General features: G+C 46.1%; 2 protein-coding genes across 4 annotated transcripts in view; both read left to right on the top strand.

Annotated features, from left to right (window-relative positions):
• Nucleotides 1-16,449, top strand: part of Cep85 (centrosomal protein 85) — a 36,870-nt gene extending 20,421 nt beyond the window's left edge. For all 3 annotated transcript variants that reach the window (XM_051173437.1, XM_051173438.1, XM_051173439.1), the window contains 8 exons: nucleotides 1,569-1,754; nucleotides 5,960-6,112; nucleotides 6,573-6,727; nucleotides 8,719-8,812; nucleotides 9,676-9,726; nucleotides 11,748-11,855; nucleotides 13,613-13,841; nucleotides 14,860-16,449. In XM_051173437.1, the coding sequence (XP_051029394.1) occupies nucleotides 1,569-1,754; nucleotides 5,960-6,112; nucleotides 6,573-6,727; nucleotides 8,719-8,812; nucleotides 9,676-9,726; nucleotides 11,748-11,855; nucleotides 13,613-13,841; nucleotides 14,860-15,020 (1,137 nt within the window). In that variant the 3' untranslated portion in view covers nucleotides 15,021-16,449. The remainder of the gene's footprint in view (nucleotides 1-1,568; nucleotides 1,755-5,959; nucleotides 6,113-6,572; nucleotides 6,728-8,718; nucleotides 8,813-9,675; nucleotides 9,727-11,747; nucleotides 11,856-13,612; nucleotides 13,842-14,859) is intronic.
• A 987-nt stretch (nucleotides 16,450-17,436) lies between these two features.
• On the top strand, nucleotides 17,437-18,638 carry Sh3bgrl3 (SH3 domain binding glutamate rich protein like 3). Its single transcript, XM_051173677.1, has 3 exons — nucleotides 17,437-17,605; nucleotides 18,142-18,309; nucleotides 18,420-18,638. Exons 1-3 carry the CDS (start codon nucleotides 17,558-17,560, stop codon nucleotides 18,483-18,485), a joined length of 282 nt encoding a protein of 93 aa, XP_051029634.1. The 5' UTR covers nucleotides 17,437-17,557; the 3' UTR covers nucleotides 18,486-18,638.
• Nucleotides 18,639-19,257: the final 619 nt, after the last annotated feature.

Below are 19,257 nucleotides of genomic sequence, written 5' to 3'. Positions count from 1 at the left end.
GCCATCTCTTGTTTGTTTGTTTTTTTTTTTTTTTTACTACATGTATATTTGTGTACTACTTGCATGTCTGGTATCTGTGGCCAGAAGAGAGCATATAAACACTCTGGGTTTAGAGTTACAAATGGTTGTACTGTTATGTGGGTTCTAGAATCAAACCTAGGTCCTCTGGAAGAGCATCAAGTGCTCTTAACTGCTGAGCCATCTCTATAGCCTTATTCTTAAGGAGTCTTTTTGTTTAGTTGATTTGGGGGTTTTTTGTTTTGTTTTGTTTTTTTTCTCAGGACAGGGTTTCTTTGTTGTAACCTTGGCTGTCCTGGAACTTACCCTGTAGACTAGGCTGGCCTCAAACTTGGAGATTTATCGTGGAAAAATAAGGATGGGGAAAACAGATAGGCTGAATAGATGTTTATTCAGGGAGAAATAACTTACAACAGATACAGAACCAGCAGGTTCCAGTCCCAAGGTTGCCTCTGGATGCTCCATCTGTCTCTGTCCAGTCCAGGAATCAGGAGAGCTCCAGGGTTCCCAACCCCAGACCTAGTTCCTCCTCTTCATATCTGTCCCCACCACCCAATGGGCATGGTCAGTGTGATAGGTGCTGGAGGGGTGAATATTTCACTACTGAGATTCACCTGCATCTGCCGCCCCCCCCCCCCATGAGCTGAGATTAGATTGCACCACCACCAGCAGATGTTCTTAGAGTCTCGATCTGCTAGCCCTGGCTATATAAAGAGTGGCAGAGGCCATGGGAGATTTAGTTCTAGGAACAACTTAAAACCATATTCTCACTCAGTAGGGTTGAGAAGGACTTTGCCTTGTCAACTAGTGCAGTTTGTGCTTTTGAGTGATGAATATTAGATATTGTATTAAGGCCTATTTGATCTAACAGCATCAGAATATTCTCTAATTTACTGACTAAAAACAAGTTGAGTAGAGGGAGCCAGGTCTCAAGCCTGAATCTTGTGATGGTTTGTCTGTGGTCCTTCCTCTGTGGTATACATCCGTGGGTATTGTAATATGTATGTATTTTTTTTTAATTATTTTCCTTTTTTATGTGTTTGGGTATTTTGCCTGTTTGCATGTCTATGTACTGTGTGTGTTTCTGTGTACTGTGTGTGTGTGCCTTGTGTCCATGAAGGTCAGAAGTGGGCTTCAAATCTCCTGAAACTGGAACTATGGATGGATGGATGTTAGCTGCCATTTGGGTGGTGGGAACTGAACCCAGGTCCTCTTCAAGAGCAGCCAGTGCTCTAACCACTGAGTCAAATCTCCATTCCTAGGTATTGCTGTTAAAACTGGTTTTCCAACTTAAGTGCACATCAGAGTCACTTGGAGGGCTGGCTTACAGCACAGATTACTAGGATCTGTCCCTAGAATTTCTGATTCAGTGGACCAATGAGTAAGATTCCAAAACTTAACAAATTCCAATAACAAGTGATACTGAGTCTCTTGGTTCTGGAAAGCAATACCTGAAGAAATCATTGGAGAAGAATGATACTTGACGTAGAGTGTAATGGGAAGTGTGTAATTACAGGGAACCAGTTACATATTAAGAATGTCTTTGGCAGGAGTTGCAGCGCGAGAACACTTTCTTACGGGCACAGTTTGCACAGAAGACAGAAGCCTTGAGCAAAGAAAAGATGGAGCTTGAAAAGAAACTGTCTGCTTCTGAAGTTGAGATCCAGCTTATCAGGGAGTCTCTCAAAGTGACACTGCAGAAGCACTCAGAGGAGGGGAAGAAGCAGGAAGAAAGGGTGAGCTGAGAGCTGATGGCTCCACACCATGACAGAGTGGTTGGCAGCCTTCTTTGCCAAGTAGTCACTCTAGTCTGTTCCCCAAACCAAGAGAAGCAGTTAAGTGGGACCCCATCAACTTCTCACATGGCGCCAGCCTAGAGATGGAACTACTCTTCTGCTTTGTTTGTACAAGACTCCTCAAGTTGGGGAGAGGTGACCAGTCCAGTCCCTCACTAGCACAGCTTTCTGCAGGGAAACCACCTGGGCAGTTGTATCAGATGGCACACTACAAGAGGTTTAAATGCCTGTGGCAACCCTAACTCCATTCAGTCTGCTTTCTCGTCATCCTACTGAAAATAGAGAAAGATTTGATGCTTGCAGCTAGATTGTGAGTTTGTCAGTGCTCTTAGGATTCCTTAGTATAAAATTGGTCACCATTGTGGAAGCTCGTTTAAAATTTGTGGGTACTGTTGGTACATTTCACAGCTTTCTAAAAACGTTCTTGGGGAACTTATTTTGCTCTAGGCTACTTGTGTCAAAACCAGTTACAACAGTGCTTTTTAAAAATCTCATGTCTTTATTATGGGGCAAGTATGGGAATTGGTTTTCTTTTTCCACTATGTGGAATCCTGGAAATTGAACTCAGGTTGTCATGTCAGACTTGGTGGCAAATGCCTTTACCCATTGGGCTATTTCATCAGCTTTCTTTCTTTTCTTTTCTTTTCTTTTTTTTTTTTTTTTTTTTTTAAGATTTAGATCTCTCTGTATTTTCCAGACTGGCCTTGATTTCATTTCATAGCACACTAAGTTTTCTTTTCTGGAGTAGGTGGGGGGTTGTTGTTTGTTTGTTTGTTTGAAGTCCGGATTTCTCTGTGTAATAGCCCTGGCTGTCCTGGAATTAGCTCTGTAGACTAGGCTGACCTTGAACTCACAGATCCGCCTGCCTCTGCCTCCCTAGTGCTGGGATTAAATGCGTGCAAGAATCCACCTCATATGTGATGCCTTGGGAATTTAGAGTTTTGCCTTCCCACCTCAGGTAACCTAGAAAAATCTCTCTCATACTTTCTCAGTGGTTCTGTAGCCTATCAATCAACAGTACTAATCATTGGCTTGTTAAATTGTGGTGTGCAGTGAGAGAAATAGCTTGGTGGGCAAAGAAGGCTGTCTGTAAAGCCTGATGACCTGAGTTCAGTCTCTAGTCCCCACAGGGAAGGAGAGAGCCAGCTCCTGAAAGTTATTCTTTAACCTCTACATGTGTGCCACATATACCCACATATACATACCATATATATACACAGTAATAAAATAATTCTAAAGGGGAGGAATGTCAGGCACAGTGGTGCATGATTTTAATCCCAACACTCAAGAAGCAAAGGCAGACAGTTCTGTGAGTTTGTGAGCAGCTTGGTCTATATAGAAAGTTCTAGGCTGACATAGTGAGACCCTAACAGCAAAAAACAAAAAAAGAAAGGTTTGACTTTTGATTTTCAGTGCTTAGAGTCTTAGAATTGTACATATACTTTTACTTATACTTGTTTTCAGCCCTATACTGCACCCTCTCTCTTGCCAAGGATGTTCATTGGTCTTCAAGCCTCTCACTTGACCTCTCAGGTTTATAGTTCAAGTTTCTTGTTGGGGAAGTGCACATGAGGGTGATTACTTTGCATTTGAGATTAACAATGCATTCCCTGAATTTTCAGGTCTGTAATTGAGACCTGCTTCCAGAGGTGCCTGGGAGGAAGTTCAAAGGATTTCCCTGTGTTATTCTGTACTTCAAATACAGAGGCTCATGGGAGTGGTCTGTAACTCTCAAGAAGATTAAATCCTCTGCCATGAATAATTTATCTTTCTCTCTGCATACTTTGATCTTTTGAAAACATGTTAAAATATCACATTTATTTTATTTTAAAATTTTTTATTTTTATTTATGTGAGTATATGGCACATACAAAAAACTTTTTGCAGATGCCCTAAGAAAGCATTGGATCTTCTAGAACTGGAGTTACAGGAGGTTACAAGCCACCTGACATGGGTGCTCTTAATTGCCAACATTTCAGCAGCTGCTGCCTTTTGACTTTGTGTTTTGTTTTGTGTTATTTTGAGAGAGGGAGAGGACCAGTGAGAGCGAGAGCGAGAGAGAGAGAGAGAGAGAGAGAGAGAGAGAGAGAGAGAGAGAGAGAGAGGGGAGGGGGAGGGAGGGAGGGAGGGAGAGAGAGGGAGGGGGGAGGGAGAGTGTGTTTTGTTGGGTAACTCTGGAGCAGCTACAGTTAGAGTTGGTTGTGAGTTGCTTCTCGCCCATTGAGCTTATCTCTCAGTCTCCTCCCGCCTCTTTCTCTATTTATTTATTTATTTATTTATTTATTTATTTATTTATTTATTTATTTATTGAGATATGGCCTTTGCTATGTATAGTCTTGATTAATCTAGTCTTCACCATGTAGTTCAGGCTGTCCTCCCACTTTAGCTCCTTAGTGCTGAAAACTGTAGAGACAGGAGTATATGTCAATTACACCAATACCACATACTTTTGTCTCCTTTCTCGCTTTTTTTTTTTCTTTTTAAAGAAAATGTCTTTCTGTGTAGCCCTGGCTGGCCTTAACTCAAGGTGATCCACCACCAGCCTCTGACTCCTTTTTTTTTCTTTAAGTTAATATTCTATGTTTTACACTTTACCTTTTAAAATCTAGCTTTTAATTTAGAATTGATTTATCATTTTTCAGTAAAGTTCCCAAGTGATCTTGGTACAGATTGAAATGTGAGAGCTGTAGGTTTAGAGCTTGATGGTTGCAGCTTAGACCTGGTGTACAGCTTTTAACTTATTTTCAAAGATTGTACTTAATATTGTCATGTCTTTGGATGGAAGAATAGGGGTGTTTCTCTGCACTGACAAAATTCTCTGCCTCACTTTTTTGCTTTTCTTTTGTTCCCCCTAGAGCTTCCTTATTTGTAAGCCAAAGACAACATCTCCTTTCAGCAACACATATTTGTGTGTGTGTGTGTGTGTGTGCGCGCGCGCGCCCCTCCTGGGACAAGCATTGTGCTATCTATGCTTTAGGGATATGATAATTTTGCCAAATGGATGTAATCCATAGAAATAGCCATTCCTTTGAAAAAATTTACCTTATCAGACAAATCGTTGTGTTATAGCAGTTGTACAGTTTTGTTTTGTTTGTTTTTTATGTGCTTTGGTGTTTTGCCTGCCTGTATGTTTGTGTGAGGGTGTCAGATCTTAGAGTTACAGACAGTTGTTAGCTGCCATGTAGGTGCTCTTCCTTTGGAAGAGCAGCCAGTACTCTTAACCACTGAGCCATCTCTCTAGCCCATTTTGTTAGTTTTTAATGTGTACCTGTGCATGTATGTCAATTGATCACATTCATATAGTAGTACCCTTGGGGTCAGGAGAAGGTGTTAGATCCCCTGGAACTGGAGATGTAGTTGTGCGCCACCACGTGAGTACTGGGAATAGAATCTGGATCTTCTACAAGACCAGTCAGTGTTCTAACTGCTGAGTCATCCCTCCAACCCAGAAACCAGGTTTTTTGTTGTTGTTGTTTATTATTACTATTATAAAGTGGTTTTGTGTGTGTATGTGTGTTTTGGTGTTGTTTCTTTTGTTTTTTCAAGGCAGGATTTCTCTGTGTAGCAGCCCTGGCTAACTTGAAACTCTTTATAGACCAGGCTAGCCTCAAATTCACAGAGATCCTGAGCAACCATGGCCCACAGTAAATAAAAAATTTTTTAAGGGATTTTGCTTCCCCTGCTGTCTGTCCAGTTCACTTGGGTTTAAGATTTCTATAAACAACACTTTCTCAAAGAGAGATGCCAAGTCCATTTGTGTCATCAGCCCTTTATTCTTTATGTCTCCTGGAAAAGAAACACACAGTTGCGACAGCTTCAGGGTTCCCCTCCTGAGGATTTCTGTCCATATCTTCAAACAATTTACTCTAGGAACCATGTTAAGGCAGATCTGTGTCCCGCTGATGGGATGGACACCAGCTTTTTCAAACGACTGTAGGTACTTTTTACCCCTACCCTTGACTGAAAAGTTCAGGAATGTTACTCTGTAGTTTGTGTTCCAGTCTAAATGTCAACGGTTACTTAGCTTCCTGTCTTTATTGTGGGAAAGAAAACTCATACCTCCAAAGGCAGAGATAGCAGTCACTGAAAAAATCCATAGCCTCAGAGCAATAAATGGAAGCAGACTTTGAACATTTCTTTCACTAGGTCAAAGGTCGTGATAAACATATCAATAATTTGAAAAAGAAATGTCAGAAGGAAGCAGAGCAGAACCGGGAGAAGCAGCAGCGTATTGAAACTTTGGAGCGCTACCTAGCTGACCTACCCACCCTTGAAGATCATCAGAAGCAGACTGAGCAGGTAGCAGCAATCTCTGGCTATACTGGGAGCAAGAAGGGAATGGCCAGGCAGAGGATCGTTCTCATAATCTGACTTATTGAAAGGAGTATCTCAAAGAGTCACCTCTAGCTAGATTCACAACTGGATGCCTTTTTTTTTTTTTTTTTTGAGATAGTCTCTTTATGTAGTCCTGAACTTACAATGTAGGTAGACCAGGCTGGCCTCAAACTCAGAGATCACCTGCCTCTGTCTACTGAGTGCTAGAATTAAAGGTGTGTGTCAGTACACCAGCCTTGTTTTGTTTCTTGGGGACAAGGTCTCGTTGTAAGTTCCTGGCTGGTCTAGAACTCACCTGGCCTGAACTCAGAGAGGTCTACTTGCCTCTTGCTGGGATTAAAGGCATGTGCCACCATACCCAGTTTAAGAACTGCAGATGTGGGAGATCATCTTCCTTAGCTAAGCATGGGATCATGTCTCTTAGCTTAAGGATGCTGAGTTGAAGAACACAGAACTGCAAGAGAGAGTGGCTGAGCTGGAGACTTTGGTGGAGGACACCCAAGCAACTTGCAAAGAGAAGGAAGTTCAGCTGGAAAGCCTGAGACAGAAAGAAGCAGAATTCTCCTCTGCTAGACATAGGTAATGCCCTCTAGACTTGAGAGGAGAGAGGTTTTTTTCTTTTTTTTTTTTTTTGGTGCAGTGTTAACTACTCTGCTTGCTTACACACACACACACACACACACACACACACACACACACACACACACACACACACACACACACACACACACCCTGCTCTTAGAACTTTGTTTTCTTTGGTTCTTTGGATTGTGACTAATAAGAAAGTTGCTTATGGGTGGAGAATTTACCTTTGTGGTACAGTGGGGGTTTATCATGATATGATTGGGAAAACACTTCTGTTGTAGGGTTTTTTTTTTTTTTTTTTTTTTTTTTTTTTATTTTTTTTTTTGTTTTGTTTTGTTTTTTTCAAGATAGGGTTTCTCCATGTAGCTTTGTAGACCAGGCTGGCCTTGAACTCCCAGAGATCTGCCTGTCTATGCCTCCCAAGTGCTGGGATTAAAGGTGTGCACCACCACCACCTGGCCAAGCTCAATTTCTTAAGTAGCCCAAGAACACCTCTCTGAGAACAAGAAGATGCCATGGTGTAGTCTCAGGGCATCTTGGAGTTAAAAACAATTTCTTCTTCTTTTTTATCTTCGAGACAGGGTTTCTCTGTATTACTTTGGAGCCTGTCCTGGAACTCACTGTGTAGACCAGGCTAGCTGCAAACTCACAGAGATCCGTTTGCTTCTGCCTCCTGAGTGCTGGGAATAAAGGTGTGTGCTACTAACGCCCGGCATTAATAACAATTTCTGAAAAGGATGGTTGTGTTTCAGCAGCCTCTTGAACTAAATATTTCTAAAGGGTAGATTGGATTTCTCATCCTATGTTTAGGCATAGCGATTGTCTTGTTTATCTCAGTGATGGACCATGCTAGAAGTGATTATGAGGGACCAGTTGGAGAAAGTATTGGTTGGAATCAGATTGGAGGACTATTGTAGTTTCATCTCTGTTTCTGTGACAAAAATACCATGAATAAAAGCAATAACGGGGAGGAAAGGGTTCATTTCGTCTTTTATTTCCAGGTCACAGTCCATCATTGGGAGACAACAGGGACCCTAGAGGACTGCTGCTTACTAGCTCAATCATAGGCTTGTGTGCCTGTGTTTGTATGTACCCATGAAGCCAGAGGCATCAGATCCTTCTGGAGCTGGGGTGGCAGGTGGTGTTCTAGATAAACTCAGGTCCTCTGAAGAAACAGTATGCTTTCATAATGGCTAAACCATGTCTAACCAAGCTCAGTTTCAGGGTTTTTGTTTTGTTTTTCAAGACAGGGCTTCCCTGTGTAGCCCCTAGCTGTCCTGGAACTTGCTCTTTAGACCAAGATGGCCTCAAATTCTCTGAGATCCACCTGGCTCTGCCTCCCGAGTGCTGGGATTAAAGGTGTGTACCACCACCGCCTGGCCAAGCTTGATTTCTTACTTAGCCCAAGAACACCTTATTAGTGATGATACTGCCTGCAGCCAATCTGTTCTAGAAAATTCTTCAGTCGAGACTTTGAGGGTTCCTCAAAGTGAGTTCACCTAAGATGACTTGTACCTAGGTGACAATTAAAGGTAACTTAGGACAGGGACAAAGCTGGCTCTGCCCATAAACAGTATGTACCAAGAAAAGAAAGATGTGTTTTGTTTTGTGTCTTGCTCCATATCCCACCTTAATTTATGATGGATGTGAAATCCAGCAAATCCTCCTGTCTCTGGTTTCCAGTACATACTGGAATTTCAGGCATGTGCCTAGCTAAAAGAGTTCTTGTATCTTTTTCAAATTTTATTTTTTAATGTCAAAACAGAATACAAGAGTCTTTCCAAATAAGGAATTGGTGGTATATTGTATAAATTCTGGCCCCTAGCAAAGGAACCAGATACATTGAGTATCCTGTCACATCATCCTCAGATGTGGGTAGGAAAGTGGAACTGTTTTGCTCCAAAGACATAGTAAACAACAGAACCAAGAATTAAAGCCACAGTCATTCTGATTTTATAGTTCTAGAAGAAAACATTGTCTTTCAGCTTGCAAGATAAACAGTCTGTGGAGGATGCCAGTGGAGAAGGTCTCGCAGTGGAAATGGAATCCCAGCAGAAGGAATGTGATTCTCTCCGAAAGGTGATTAAGGGTATCTGGGCTCTGGCCTGGGTAAGCTAGCAGGACAGAAGAGATAGTATACTGGGAAGAAGTCAGGAAGTCTATCTTAAGCCACCTAGGATCTGCTCCCAAGAGCTTTTCTGTCTTCTGAGAAGTCAGCCCTGTATAGCAAGTTTGCATTTTAGGTATTCAGTCTTACAACAAACAAGTTGTTTATCAGAAATACATGTGAAAGGTGGGGCAACATGCTCATCAGATGACTAAAGTGATGTACTGAATCCCTGATACACTGCAGCCATGGTTCAGGTCCTAGAGAACCGATATGCTCATCAAAGCATTATAACCAATGAATGAGTTGGCCCAGTTTCTCAACTCAGCAAATAGCCGTTCAGTATCTGCTGGTGAGACAGGTTACAGGTTAGCAGAAATGGTTCAGAGACTGCGTGAGCTCATGAGGCACAGAAAGCTGGGACTGTTTAGGTTCTCTCCTTGAGTAGATCATTGTGACCAAAGCTCTAAACCCATACCCATTGTAACCCTGGATAGGGAGACTCAGAAAGCTGAGTTTGTCATTTTTCAAAGAACCTCTTCGTATATAAAGTTAATTTCACTGACCTGCAGTCATTATGAAGGTCTTCCATTCCATAAGTGCTCAAGAGGACCATTGCATTCCTCTGTAAGACTCTTATTATGACTAAAGCAGGAAATGTGAAAGTAGATAATGAACAAAAATCAGGAGTCCGGGTTAGATTTCTGTAGGTCTTGATAACCAATCCTTACCCTGGTCTTATAATGGGTGGTAGCTAGCATTGGATCAAAGATCTCCATGCACATCAGCCTTGTGCTTGTAGCCTTCTTGCTTTCTTGATAATTTTGCCTTTCAGATCGTGGAGAGGCAACAGCTGAAGATAGAGCAGCTGCACTCTCAAGTTCAGGTGAGCAGGAGGCTTTGGCCTGTGGTGGATAGGACTTAACCTTTCATTGCCCTCTCTGCCAGGTGATTTGCGTGTAATTTGGTATACAGGAAGACTGAAACAGGTTCATACCACTTTAGGGGGTGAACTCAGGAGAGTCTGTGTGAGGAGGGGAGGGAAGGTCAGGGACAAGTTTCTGGAGATCCTGAGCATGAATGATGAGGCATTAGCCAGACAAAGAGGTACTGAGTGTGATGGTATTGGAATCCTGTTAGAGGACCATCAAGGTATGAAGGTGTGAACAGCATGGTTTAAACATAATCCTGTAAAGTAGTTTGATACTGTTGAAGCACCACTTCTTGCCAGTAGGGATACATTTTGAGAAATGCGCAGTTAGATGATTTCTTCTGTGTGACCATTGGAGTATACTATTAAGACACTATCACTAGACCTGTTTGTTTGTTTGTTTGTTTGTTTTCCAAAACAGGGTTTCTCTGTAGCTTTGGAGGCTGTCCTACATCTCACTTAGTAGACCAGGTTGGCCTCCAACTCACAGAGATCCACCTGCACCTGCCTCCTGAGTGCTGGGATCAAAGGCATGCACCACCACCATCTGGCTCACTAGGCTCTGTCTTATATGCAGTCCATCATTGATCAAAACATCTTAGGCAATGCCTAACTATGTTGAGTTTAGGTAGTGAATGGAAAGATGAGCAGAAGAGCTTATGTGAAGGTCTTGTCTGTGCTATGGTGTTAGCTTTTATTTTGCCTACATGTATGTCTGTGTACCATATGTGTACCTGGTACCCACAGAAGTCAAAAGGGACATCAGATCCCCTTGCACTGTAGTTGTAGATTGGTTGTAAATCACCATATGCGTGCTGGGCATCAAACCTAAGTCCTCTGTAAAAACAGCAAGGCCTTTTAACTGCTGAGGTACCTGCCCAGCTCCTTGCTGTGTTAACTTTAGTCTTGAGTGGGTGATGGAAATCTTATTAGAGCATTTGGTTATGGTGTGGTATGGTGAAGTTTGCAGTTCAGGCTTACCTGGAAGATTGACATTATAGAAAGTGACAAGCCAGAGACTGTTGCAGAAAATCTAGCAAGGTGATGGGGAACATGGTGTAAGGCATGGCAATAGAAAAGAGATTAAGGAGGCAGATGGAAGAAATACTTAGAAGGAATCAGTGACTGACAGGAGCAGGAGTGGAGGGAGTAAGAGAGACTCCTGGTTCCTATTTTGGGCCAGAGTAGGAGTGTTTATTAATTGCATTCTCTGAGAAATCTTGAGTGAAATAGGTCTACTCAGGTTTTTTGAACTCCAGAAGGTTTTACACCAGGGGCCAGGGATGTGGATTAGTAGAAAAAGCACTTTACTGTGTGTCAGGATCAGAGTTCAGACTCTAGCACCCATGTAAATGAAATGCTGGGTGAGTGTGGCAGCCCAGCTGTAATTCCAGTGCTGGGAGTCAGAGCCAGATGCAAGGTGGAGAGGAATCAAGAAAAGACACATGAACCTCTGACCTTGATCATGGAGCACACATGTGCATGTTTGTTTACACATGTGCAAACACACATGTAGTATACACACATATATGCAGAAAGGAAAAGGGTTTCCACACCAAACTTGAAATGCACCTAGGAAAAGCTGAAGGCTTTGTCTGTGTAGTTCACCTCTTCCAGTTCTTATTGTCAGGAAGGAGTCACACTTGGTGAACATTTAAAATGCCAGGGTTTGGGTTGTTAATGGCTCATACATTACAGTTTATAACAGTAGCAAAATTACAGTTATGAAATAGCAATGAAAATAAATTTATGGTTGGAGGTCACCACAACATGGGGACCCATATTAAAGGGTGGCAGCTTTAGGAATGTTGAGAACCACTGGTTAAAATGAAAAGTAAACAGGTCTGAGCTCTTCTCATAACAACCCTTAGAGCAGTTGTGTGGTTGGGTGGCACATCACTAGCCAGGTGAGAGGTGATACCATCCAATCAGACTTGTTACCCTTGGTGTGTTCTGCACAACATCTCACTCTTTAGAGCCTAAAGCAAGAACTGATTCAAGAAGAAGGAATAAGCCAGGCCTTGAGAGAGGAGGCGCAGCGGAGGGAGACAGCCCTGCAGCAGATGCGCACAGCTGTGAAGGAGGTAAGCATTGGCTAGTTCCATAGAGCCTCCACAAATCTGGTTTCTCCATTTGCCCACCCCATCCTTAACCCTACAAGAGTGTGGAAGGGCCTATGAGCTTCTTAGCAAAAGAATGGGTAGTAACATTGCATTATCCTGTATGTTAAAGGCCCTAGGCCTGTTTTAGAGTGGCCATAGAGACCCAGGAATGCTTTTTAGATATGAGATCCCAGCTGGGCGTTGGTGGCACACGCCTTTAATTCCAGTACTCGGGAGGCAGAGGCAGGTGGATCTCTGTGAGTTTGAGTTCAACCTGGTCTACAGAGCTAGTTCCAGGACAGCTTCCAGAGCAATACAGAGCACCATGTCTCGAAAAACATTGATTGATTGATTGATTGAGATAGGTTGGTAGGTAGGTAGGTAGGTAGGAGATTCCCTCCTTTTCTCCCTCCCCACTCAGTCTTTCTGCAGCCACAGGTTTGTGGGATTGGGGTGGGGGTTGAAAAGACTAAGGGAGCAAGGTGTGGCTTCACATATGTGTAATCCCAGCACTTGGGAGGGTGAGGCCAAGTTCAAGGCAAGCCTGTCTCATACACAAACAACTACAAAATGAAGAGTTGGCGGTCTTGGCGGTGCTCGTGCAGTGAATTGGGTTTTGGGTTGTTTTTTTTTCTTAGTTTACATGTTGATCCCAGTTCCCTCTCCCTCCCTCTCTTTTATCCCCCCCCCTCCTCCCATCCCATTGTGAATAGAGTTATTAATGGGTCCCACTGAGTTCACTGGGCCAAATGCCTAGGAAGAACTAGGACTGTGAAATGGCCCGGTGTGGGTGAAGGGCAGAGACCAGAGATGTAGCGGATGAGGAGGGGAGGCTCACAGGAAGAGGGAAGGCAAAGACTACATAGAAAAGCCTAGCTGTACCACAGTGAGAGCTTGAAATGTAGAATGCTAGAACTCTACCTCCCTGGAGAAGGGCAAGTGATGCCTACAAGTTCAAAACCAGTCTGGGTTACATAGTGAGTTCCAAGTTAGCCAGGGCTCCCCTATATCAAACAAGCAAGCAAAGATGGGTTAGGGAATGTAGCTCAATTGGTAGGGTACTTGCATACATGAAGCCCTGAGCTCTAGGGGTAGTGTGACCCCTGCACTTGGAAGGTGGAGACAAGAGTATCAGAAGTTCAAGGTCATCATCAGCTCTGTAGGAAGTTTGAGGCCAGGCTGGGCTTTGTGGCTGTGTGATATCCTGTCTCAAAAATGGGGGTGGGGGAGCATACAAGATGCCTTTGGTGAAGCTTTGGATCTTCAGTGTCTTACCTTTCCCAGCCCCACGCCCAGTGGCTGCTAGCAGTCTTACTGTCTCCCTGCCCTCTTTATTCCTGACAGCCTTTATCAGGCTGGCTGGTGGCCACTTTTGTCAGGGTGGCAGGGCGAGATTGAAACCAGTGTCTTCTCAGATTTCACCGTTCACGTTAAGCCATCTCTAATAGCCTGGCTAACAGAGTTGGCTGAAGGACTGGCTTGAGATAGAGTTCCTAGGGGGTGGAAGCATCTTCTCTGGTTCCTGGACCGAAACCTGGAGGCTGGTGACTCAGATCCTGCTGAGGAATAGTTTCCTTTCCAGTGTGAGTCCCTAAGGACCCGGGCTCAGCCTACACACAGGAGGAGCTAGTATTTATAGAGGGAAAGGGGTTTCAGGGAGGGAAGGTGGCACCAAGCCTGTGTGGGTAACAATGGGGAGGACATTGTGATTAAATTTCTCCTTCCGTCTGTTTGCTTAGCTCTCAGTGCAAAACCAGGACCTGATTGAGAAGAATCTGACACTGCAAGAGCACTTGCGCCTGGCCCAACCAGGGTCCTCGTCTTCTTCACCAGACACGGCCCAGCTGGCATGTGAGCTGCACCAAGAATTGGCCATTTGCCTTCAAGATCTGCAAGCTGTCTGTAGCATTGTGACCCAGAGGGCCCAGGGCCACAACCCTAACCTCTCTCTGCTCCTAGGCATTCACTGTAAGTCATCAAAAAAGTACCTTTCTTTCTCTCACCCGTCCAATTTTGCTATCCTTACGGTAATTGTGAACCAGGTGCATTGGCCTCGGCATTGCCTTGTGGGAGTTGTCAAAGTAAGCGTTCATTAAGTGTTTCACAAACAGACCTCCTTAGAGGATGCTTGCACAGAAGACAAACAGAAAGCAGGCCTCAGGCACCACATTCTCAGCTCACTATTCCCAGCTTGGGTTCTTTGGTTTGTTGTTGGTGGTTTTTTTTGGTTTTTGTTTTTGTTTTTTTTAAGACAGGGTTTCTCTGTGTGGTCCTGGCTGTCTTGGAACTCTCACTGTAGACCAGGTTGGCCTTGAACTCAATGAGATCCTTCTGCCTCCCAAGTGCTGGGATTAAAGGCATGTGTCACCATCGCCTGGCTACCAGCTTGTTCCTTAAAAGTGTCCTGTCTGAAAAGGGAGCGGCATGCAAGATGCCTTTGGTGAAGCTTTGGATCTTCAGTGTCTTACCTTTCCCAGCCCCACGCCCAGTGGCTGCTAGCAGTCTTACTGTCTCCCTGCCCCCTTTTTCCTGACAGCCTTTATCAGGCTGGCTGGTGGCCACTTTCGTCAGGGTGGCAGGGCGAGATTGAAACCAGTGTCTTCTCAGTTTGGGGCTGTAGCTTGTAGTTGAGTCCTTAGTGTAAGCAAAGCCCTGGCTCAGTCCTCAGTACTGGAGGGGGAAAAGCTGTGTCCTAAGATCATGGCTCTTTAAGAACTGCTTATTCAGACTGGAGAGAGGTAGCTCAGAGTTAAGAGTACTGGCTATTCTTCCAGGAGACCCAGGTTCAATTCCCAGCACCCACATAGCAGCTCACAACTGTCTGTAACTTCAACATCTGACACCCTCACACAGATGTGTCACCACACACCAATGCACATTAAAAAAACAAAAACAAAAACAAAAAAACCCTGCTTGTTTGTTCTGCCCATTCCTCATAAAGTTGCTGTCTGATTTGCTAACATTCTTCAAATCTTCTTCTCTTCAGCCACCCAGCACGCAGGGATTCAGCTAGATTTGCAGAAGCCAGATGTGATCAGGAGAAAACTAGAAGAGGTTCAACAGCTGCGTCATGACATTGAAGACTTAAGGACCAGCCTGTCAGACAGATATGCCCAGGACATGGGAGAAAACTGTGCCACACAGTGAGGAGGGCCAGAGATGACCCAGCTGTCACTAGCCTCAACAGAGTTTCCTGCCCTGACAATCCTGCCTTCTGCTGCTGCACCCAGAGGGGAGAGCCTAGATCTGGGGCCAGGGTTGACGTGAGAAGCCTGCCTGTTGTGTTGTACACTGGCTTTGCCTTACTGGGTTATGTTGTACCTATTTTCTTACTCTCAAAGGCTGAGTTACTAATTAACCTTTTTGCAGATTCAACTGATAAGGCCCTCACAAACTGTTCCCAGCCCTAACCTGACATCAGAAGCAAACAAGCTGCTCACCTCCCTGCTCCATCCTCCATGATGATCCATGTTCATTCCTACTCCATACCTGCTGATGCTCTATTACAAGAGGCCTAAAAGGTTAAGTAGGAGAGCAACCTTTTGAGAATTCTCAGGCCCCATGTACCAGCAGCCTTCCTGGGAACTCAGCTGGCTTTCTGGGTTTTCTCAGGTAATCTCCTTCCTCAGGGTTATCTCCCCCTTAGCAAAGTCCCCCACTAGGATTGCTGGCTTGGGAACTACAGCAGGGGTCCTTAGCCTGCCTGCTGTTCTGTTACAGGAAACTCTTGGCCACCCCATGTCCCTGGAGCCTGACATGTGGTCAGCATAGCCTTTCTTGGCTCGGGTCTTTCAGGTAGCCCCATTTGGGGAGCCTAAGTGCAGACTCCTGTGATTGCCCTATGGTTCCTTGGTTGGACAGAGTTTCCCCCATAAGACCACAGAGCAACTGCCAAGCTGCTCACCCCTTCCCAAGGTTGTGGCTGTAGCTGTAGCTAGCCCTTTGATTCGTGCCTCTCATTTGGGGTTGGAGGGCTTTTCTTTTCCCTCTCTGACCTCGAAAGTTAGAGCTCCTAGTGAGGGTCAGCTCTAAGAAAAGTGTTCAGTGTTTCCTGGTGGTTTGTGTTTCGCTAGGGCCTTTGGACCCTTGGCTTTCTGGGTTTTCTTGCCTCCTGATTTAGGGATGGTCTTAGTTTTATCTGGTTGTTGGGCCAGTCCTCAACCTCCTTTGGTTTGGAGCTAGGGGCCCTGTGTGTATGAGGAACATAGTTTGGGTGATGCAGAGGCACCCATGATGAGACTTGCTAAGCCTCTGGGCTGTTAAGTGTCCTGGACCTCCAGGGCGGGCCTGAGTGGCCTTCTTTTCAAGTGTTTTCATAAGTTTGTATTTTATTTACGGGTGGTTTATCTTTCAGAGTAGCCACACCTGGCTGGCTATCCCCTCAGCCTCTGGGATCCTGCCTCCTCAAACCAGAGAGCTGCCTGGCCGGTGCCTACCCTGTGTCACTGGGAGCCCAGCTTCTATGCTCACGGGTATTTTTTTCTTTGTAAAGTTTATAAAGTTATTTATATGAATCTTTGTTATGTCGACTGGTTTGTATTGCCTATTTTGATTACAGAATAAAAACATTTTAACAAATGCTTCAGTTTCCTGTTGCCTTCCAGCAAAAGACTAGCTCAGAGCAGCTAAGGCAGATCCAGCTTGGTTTCTAAATCTCTTCTCGCTGCCTTTTTTTTTTTTTTTTTTTTTGGCCTGCTGACAAGTGAGATTTGTGCACCACCACCAGCAGCCAGTGGCTCTACAAAGTTGCAGCACACCTCAGAAGGCAGGATTGGCTTCCTGGGCCCTTAATTGCACCTATGTATCGCTGACACTACTCCTGAGGGGACCTGGAGTGAACCTAAACCGCTTGCTCCAAAACTGGGATGGGTGCTAGACTCTTTCCCACTGCACCAGCTGAATTCCTAGTACTCAAAGCTGTGGCGTGTCATTTGCTGCATAACAAGAGTTGACCTGGGACCACACCAAAACTCTCCCAAGGGCCATTAGGAGCCACGCTTTCATGCCTTGGCACTATCCTTTGCCTCTCTTCACACACTAGTTAGCTGTCCTGCAGCTTCTTACCGCCTCTTCCATCTGGCTCCTGAAGGGTGTGGCTCCAGTTAACAGCCACCGCCCTTTCTAGTCAGAGCCTGTTTGAGTGGAGATGTGCTTTAGGGAAAGTGCCCCTCCCCAGCACCTCCACCATCCTACCCCCGCCCTTGTTGCAGTTCTTGAAAAGTGCTCCGCCTTATCTGCTGAGTGTATACTATTAAGGGACCTCCCAGAGACGAGGGTGGCATTGCGCTGGGCACTGGATATAGAACAGCCGGGTAAACTGGGAGAAGCTTTTAGCTGAACCGTTCTGCCTGCCTCTCCGACTTTTTCTGCTATTTAGTCCCTCCCTTGCTACGTGCCATGAGCCCCAGATCAGAAAGGGCTGAGTGCAGCCAAACAGCTGCTGAGGACTGGGGTCCTCCGAGCTCCAGGCCACAGAGGAGCAGGGCAGGGAGGGGAGCCAACCGCGCAGGGCGGTATCATGCAGGCCCCGCCTTGCCCGCCTGCGCAGCTCATTGGCCCCGAGCGCACTGACTCGCGGGCGGAGCAGGAAGGAAACCGCTCCCAAGCGCGGCGGCAGCGTCGTTCCTAGCGTGCAGTTGCTGCTCCTACCATCTCGGTTGGTTTGCGTGTCCCCTTCTTGCAGCATGAGTGGTCTGCGCGTCTACAGCACGTCGGTCACCGGCTCTCGTGAAGTAAGTGTGTGCCTGGGCCTGCGCCCGGGGAAGGCGGGCCGTCTCCCTGTGCTCCGACCGGCGCCCGGGAGCCGCCCCCACGATGGAGGCAGTGAGGTGTGGGGTATGGCCTCCCAGGTCTATTCCGGGGGACGCGGCCCAGCCTGAACCCCTCCACTAGGAGTCCTTCCGCATCCCCAGCATGAGCTGCCCACGCCCATCCCCCAGTATGGGGCCAGCCATTCTATTGCACCCTCCCACACGCACACACACCTCCTTAATCCCGCTTCCTCTCCACTGTGAGGCTGTGGAGGAGGGTATTTCCCCTGTAGGGCCTGGGCCTGCGGCTTCTCTGACTTACCTAGAACTTGACCGGCTTCTCTTTCTCAGACTTCTGTAGGCGATCCCTCTCATCCTTGGACCCTTCCCATCCCTTAGTGGCCAGAATCTCCCCGTAGAGTGGGCAGGAGGACAAAAGCTCCCGCTAACACCAGGCCAGAGTTCCTTCCGTAAATCTTTCAGCCTGCTTGCCAACCCTGTCAATCCTCTGCCCCTAGATCAAGTCCCAGCAGAGTGAAGTGACCCGCATCCTAGATGGGAAGCGAATCCAGTACCAGCTAGTGGACATCTCCCAGGACAACGCCCTTCGAGATGAGATGCGAAACTTGGCAGGCAACCCCAAGGCCACCCCACCACAGATTGTCAACGGGGATCAGTACTGTGGGGTATGGGGTTTGGGGTCTGGGAGGTGTTGGAGGACAGCAGCCAGGGTCAGACCTGGGCAAAGCAGTAGTGTCCCATGGGCCTGCACTCAGGTGACTACCCCCTCTCTCAGGACTATGAACTCTTCGTGGAGGCTGTGGAACAGAACACGCTTCAAGAGTTCCTGAAGCTGGCCTGAGTAGGGATGGCCAGTCTACCCAACTCCTCACCAAGCCTTGAAGGACCTTGTGACCAACTCTCTCATTCCAATTCTGACCTTGGAGTCCCTCCCTGCAAACCCAAGCCCTTTCTGTACCCTCCTTCCTTCAGAGGTAACATTCCTTACTCACCAGCTGGTCTCAGATTGTCTTAAGCAAGGCCCCAGTGCTGGCTGTCCCTAGCCAGGCCTTGGGGCTACCTCCCTGCCTGGCACTGCCTGATGGGTATTTCTGTTAGTTCCATCAGCAAGAGCTCTGCCAAAGGCCCCCCCCCCCCGCAGTCCCCATCTTGGGAGCATCCTAGAGACAATTAAATGCCCATTCCACTGGTGCAGTCTGCCTGGTTATGGCGTCGTAAGTCCCCGCTGGTCTTGGTGGTGGTTCTGGTTAAGATGTGCTACAGTGTTGTGTGAGTGTGTGGCATGTGTTTGTGTCTGACAGCACATGACCATGGTTGACATGCAGTTTCTCCTCATGGTAGTTGAGTCATCCTCAGTTTCCATGCAGGCTCTGGTGTTCATCTGTCTGCCTGACATTGAGGTGACTGCCCCAGGGCTGTTTGCTTGCTTGGAGACCGATTCAGTGTGGGTGTCAGAGGAGGTGTGCAGCTAGCTGCAGCTGTATCAGACTGAGGCACGGGGGTAGTTGTGGCGATGGGTTTGTACACAGTAAGGAGAAAGTGTCTGCGTGAGCACACAGATCTATATGTGTGTGGCTGTCGCCAGACGCCTCACCCCCAGTGAGGCTCCCCTG

Source organism: Phodopus roborovskii, unplaced genomic scaffold, assembly GCF_943737965.1.
Source record: "Phodopus roborovskii unplaced genomic scaffold, PHOROB, whole genome shotgun sequence".
NCBI classification, from domain to species: domain Eukaryota; kingdom Metazoa; phylum Chordata; class Mammalia; order Rodentia; family Cricetidae; genus Phodopus; species Phodopus roborovskii.
This window is presented reverse-complemented; position numbering and strand designations above follow the sequence as displayed.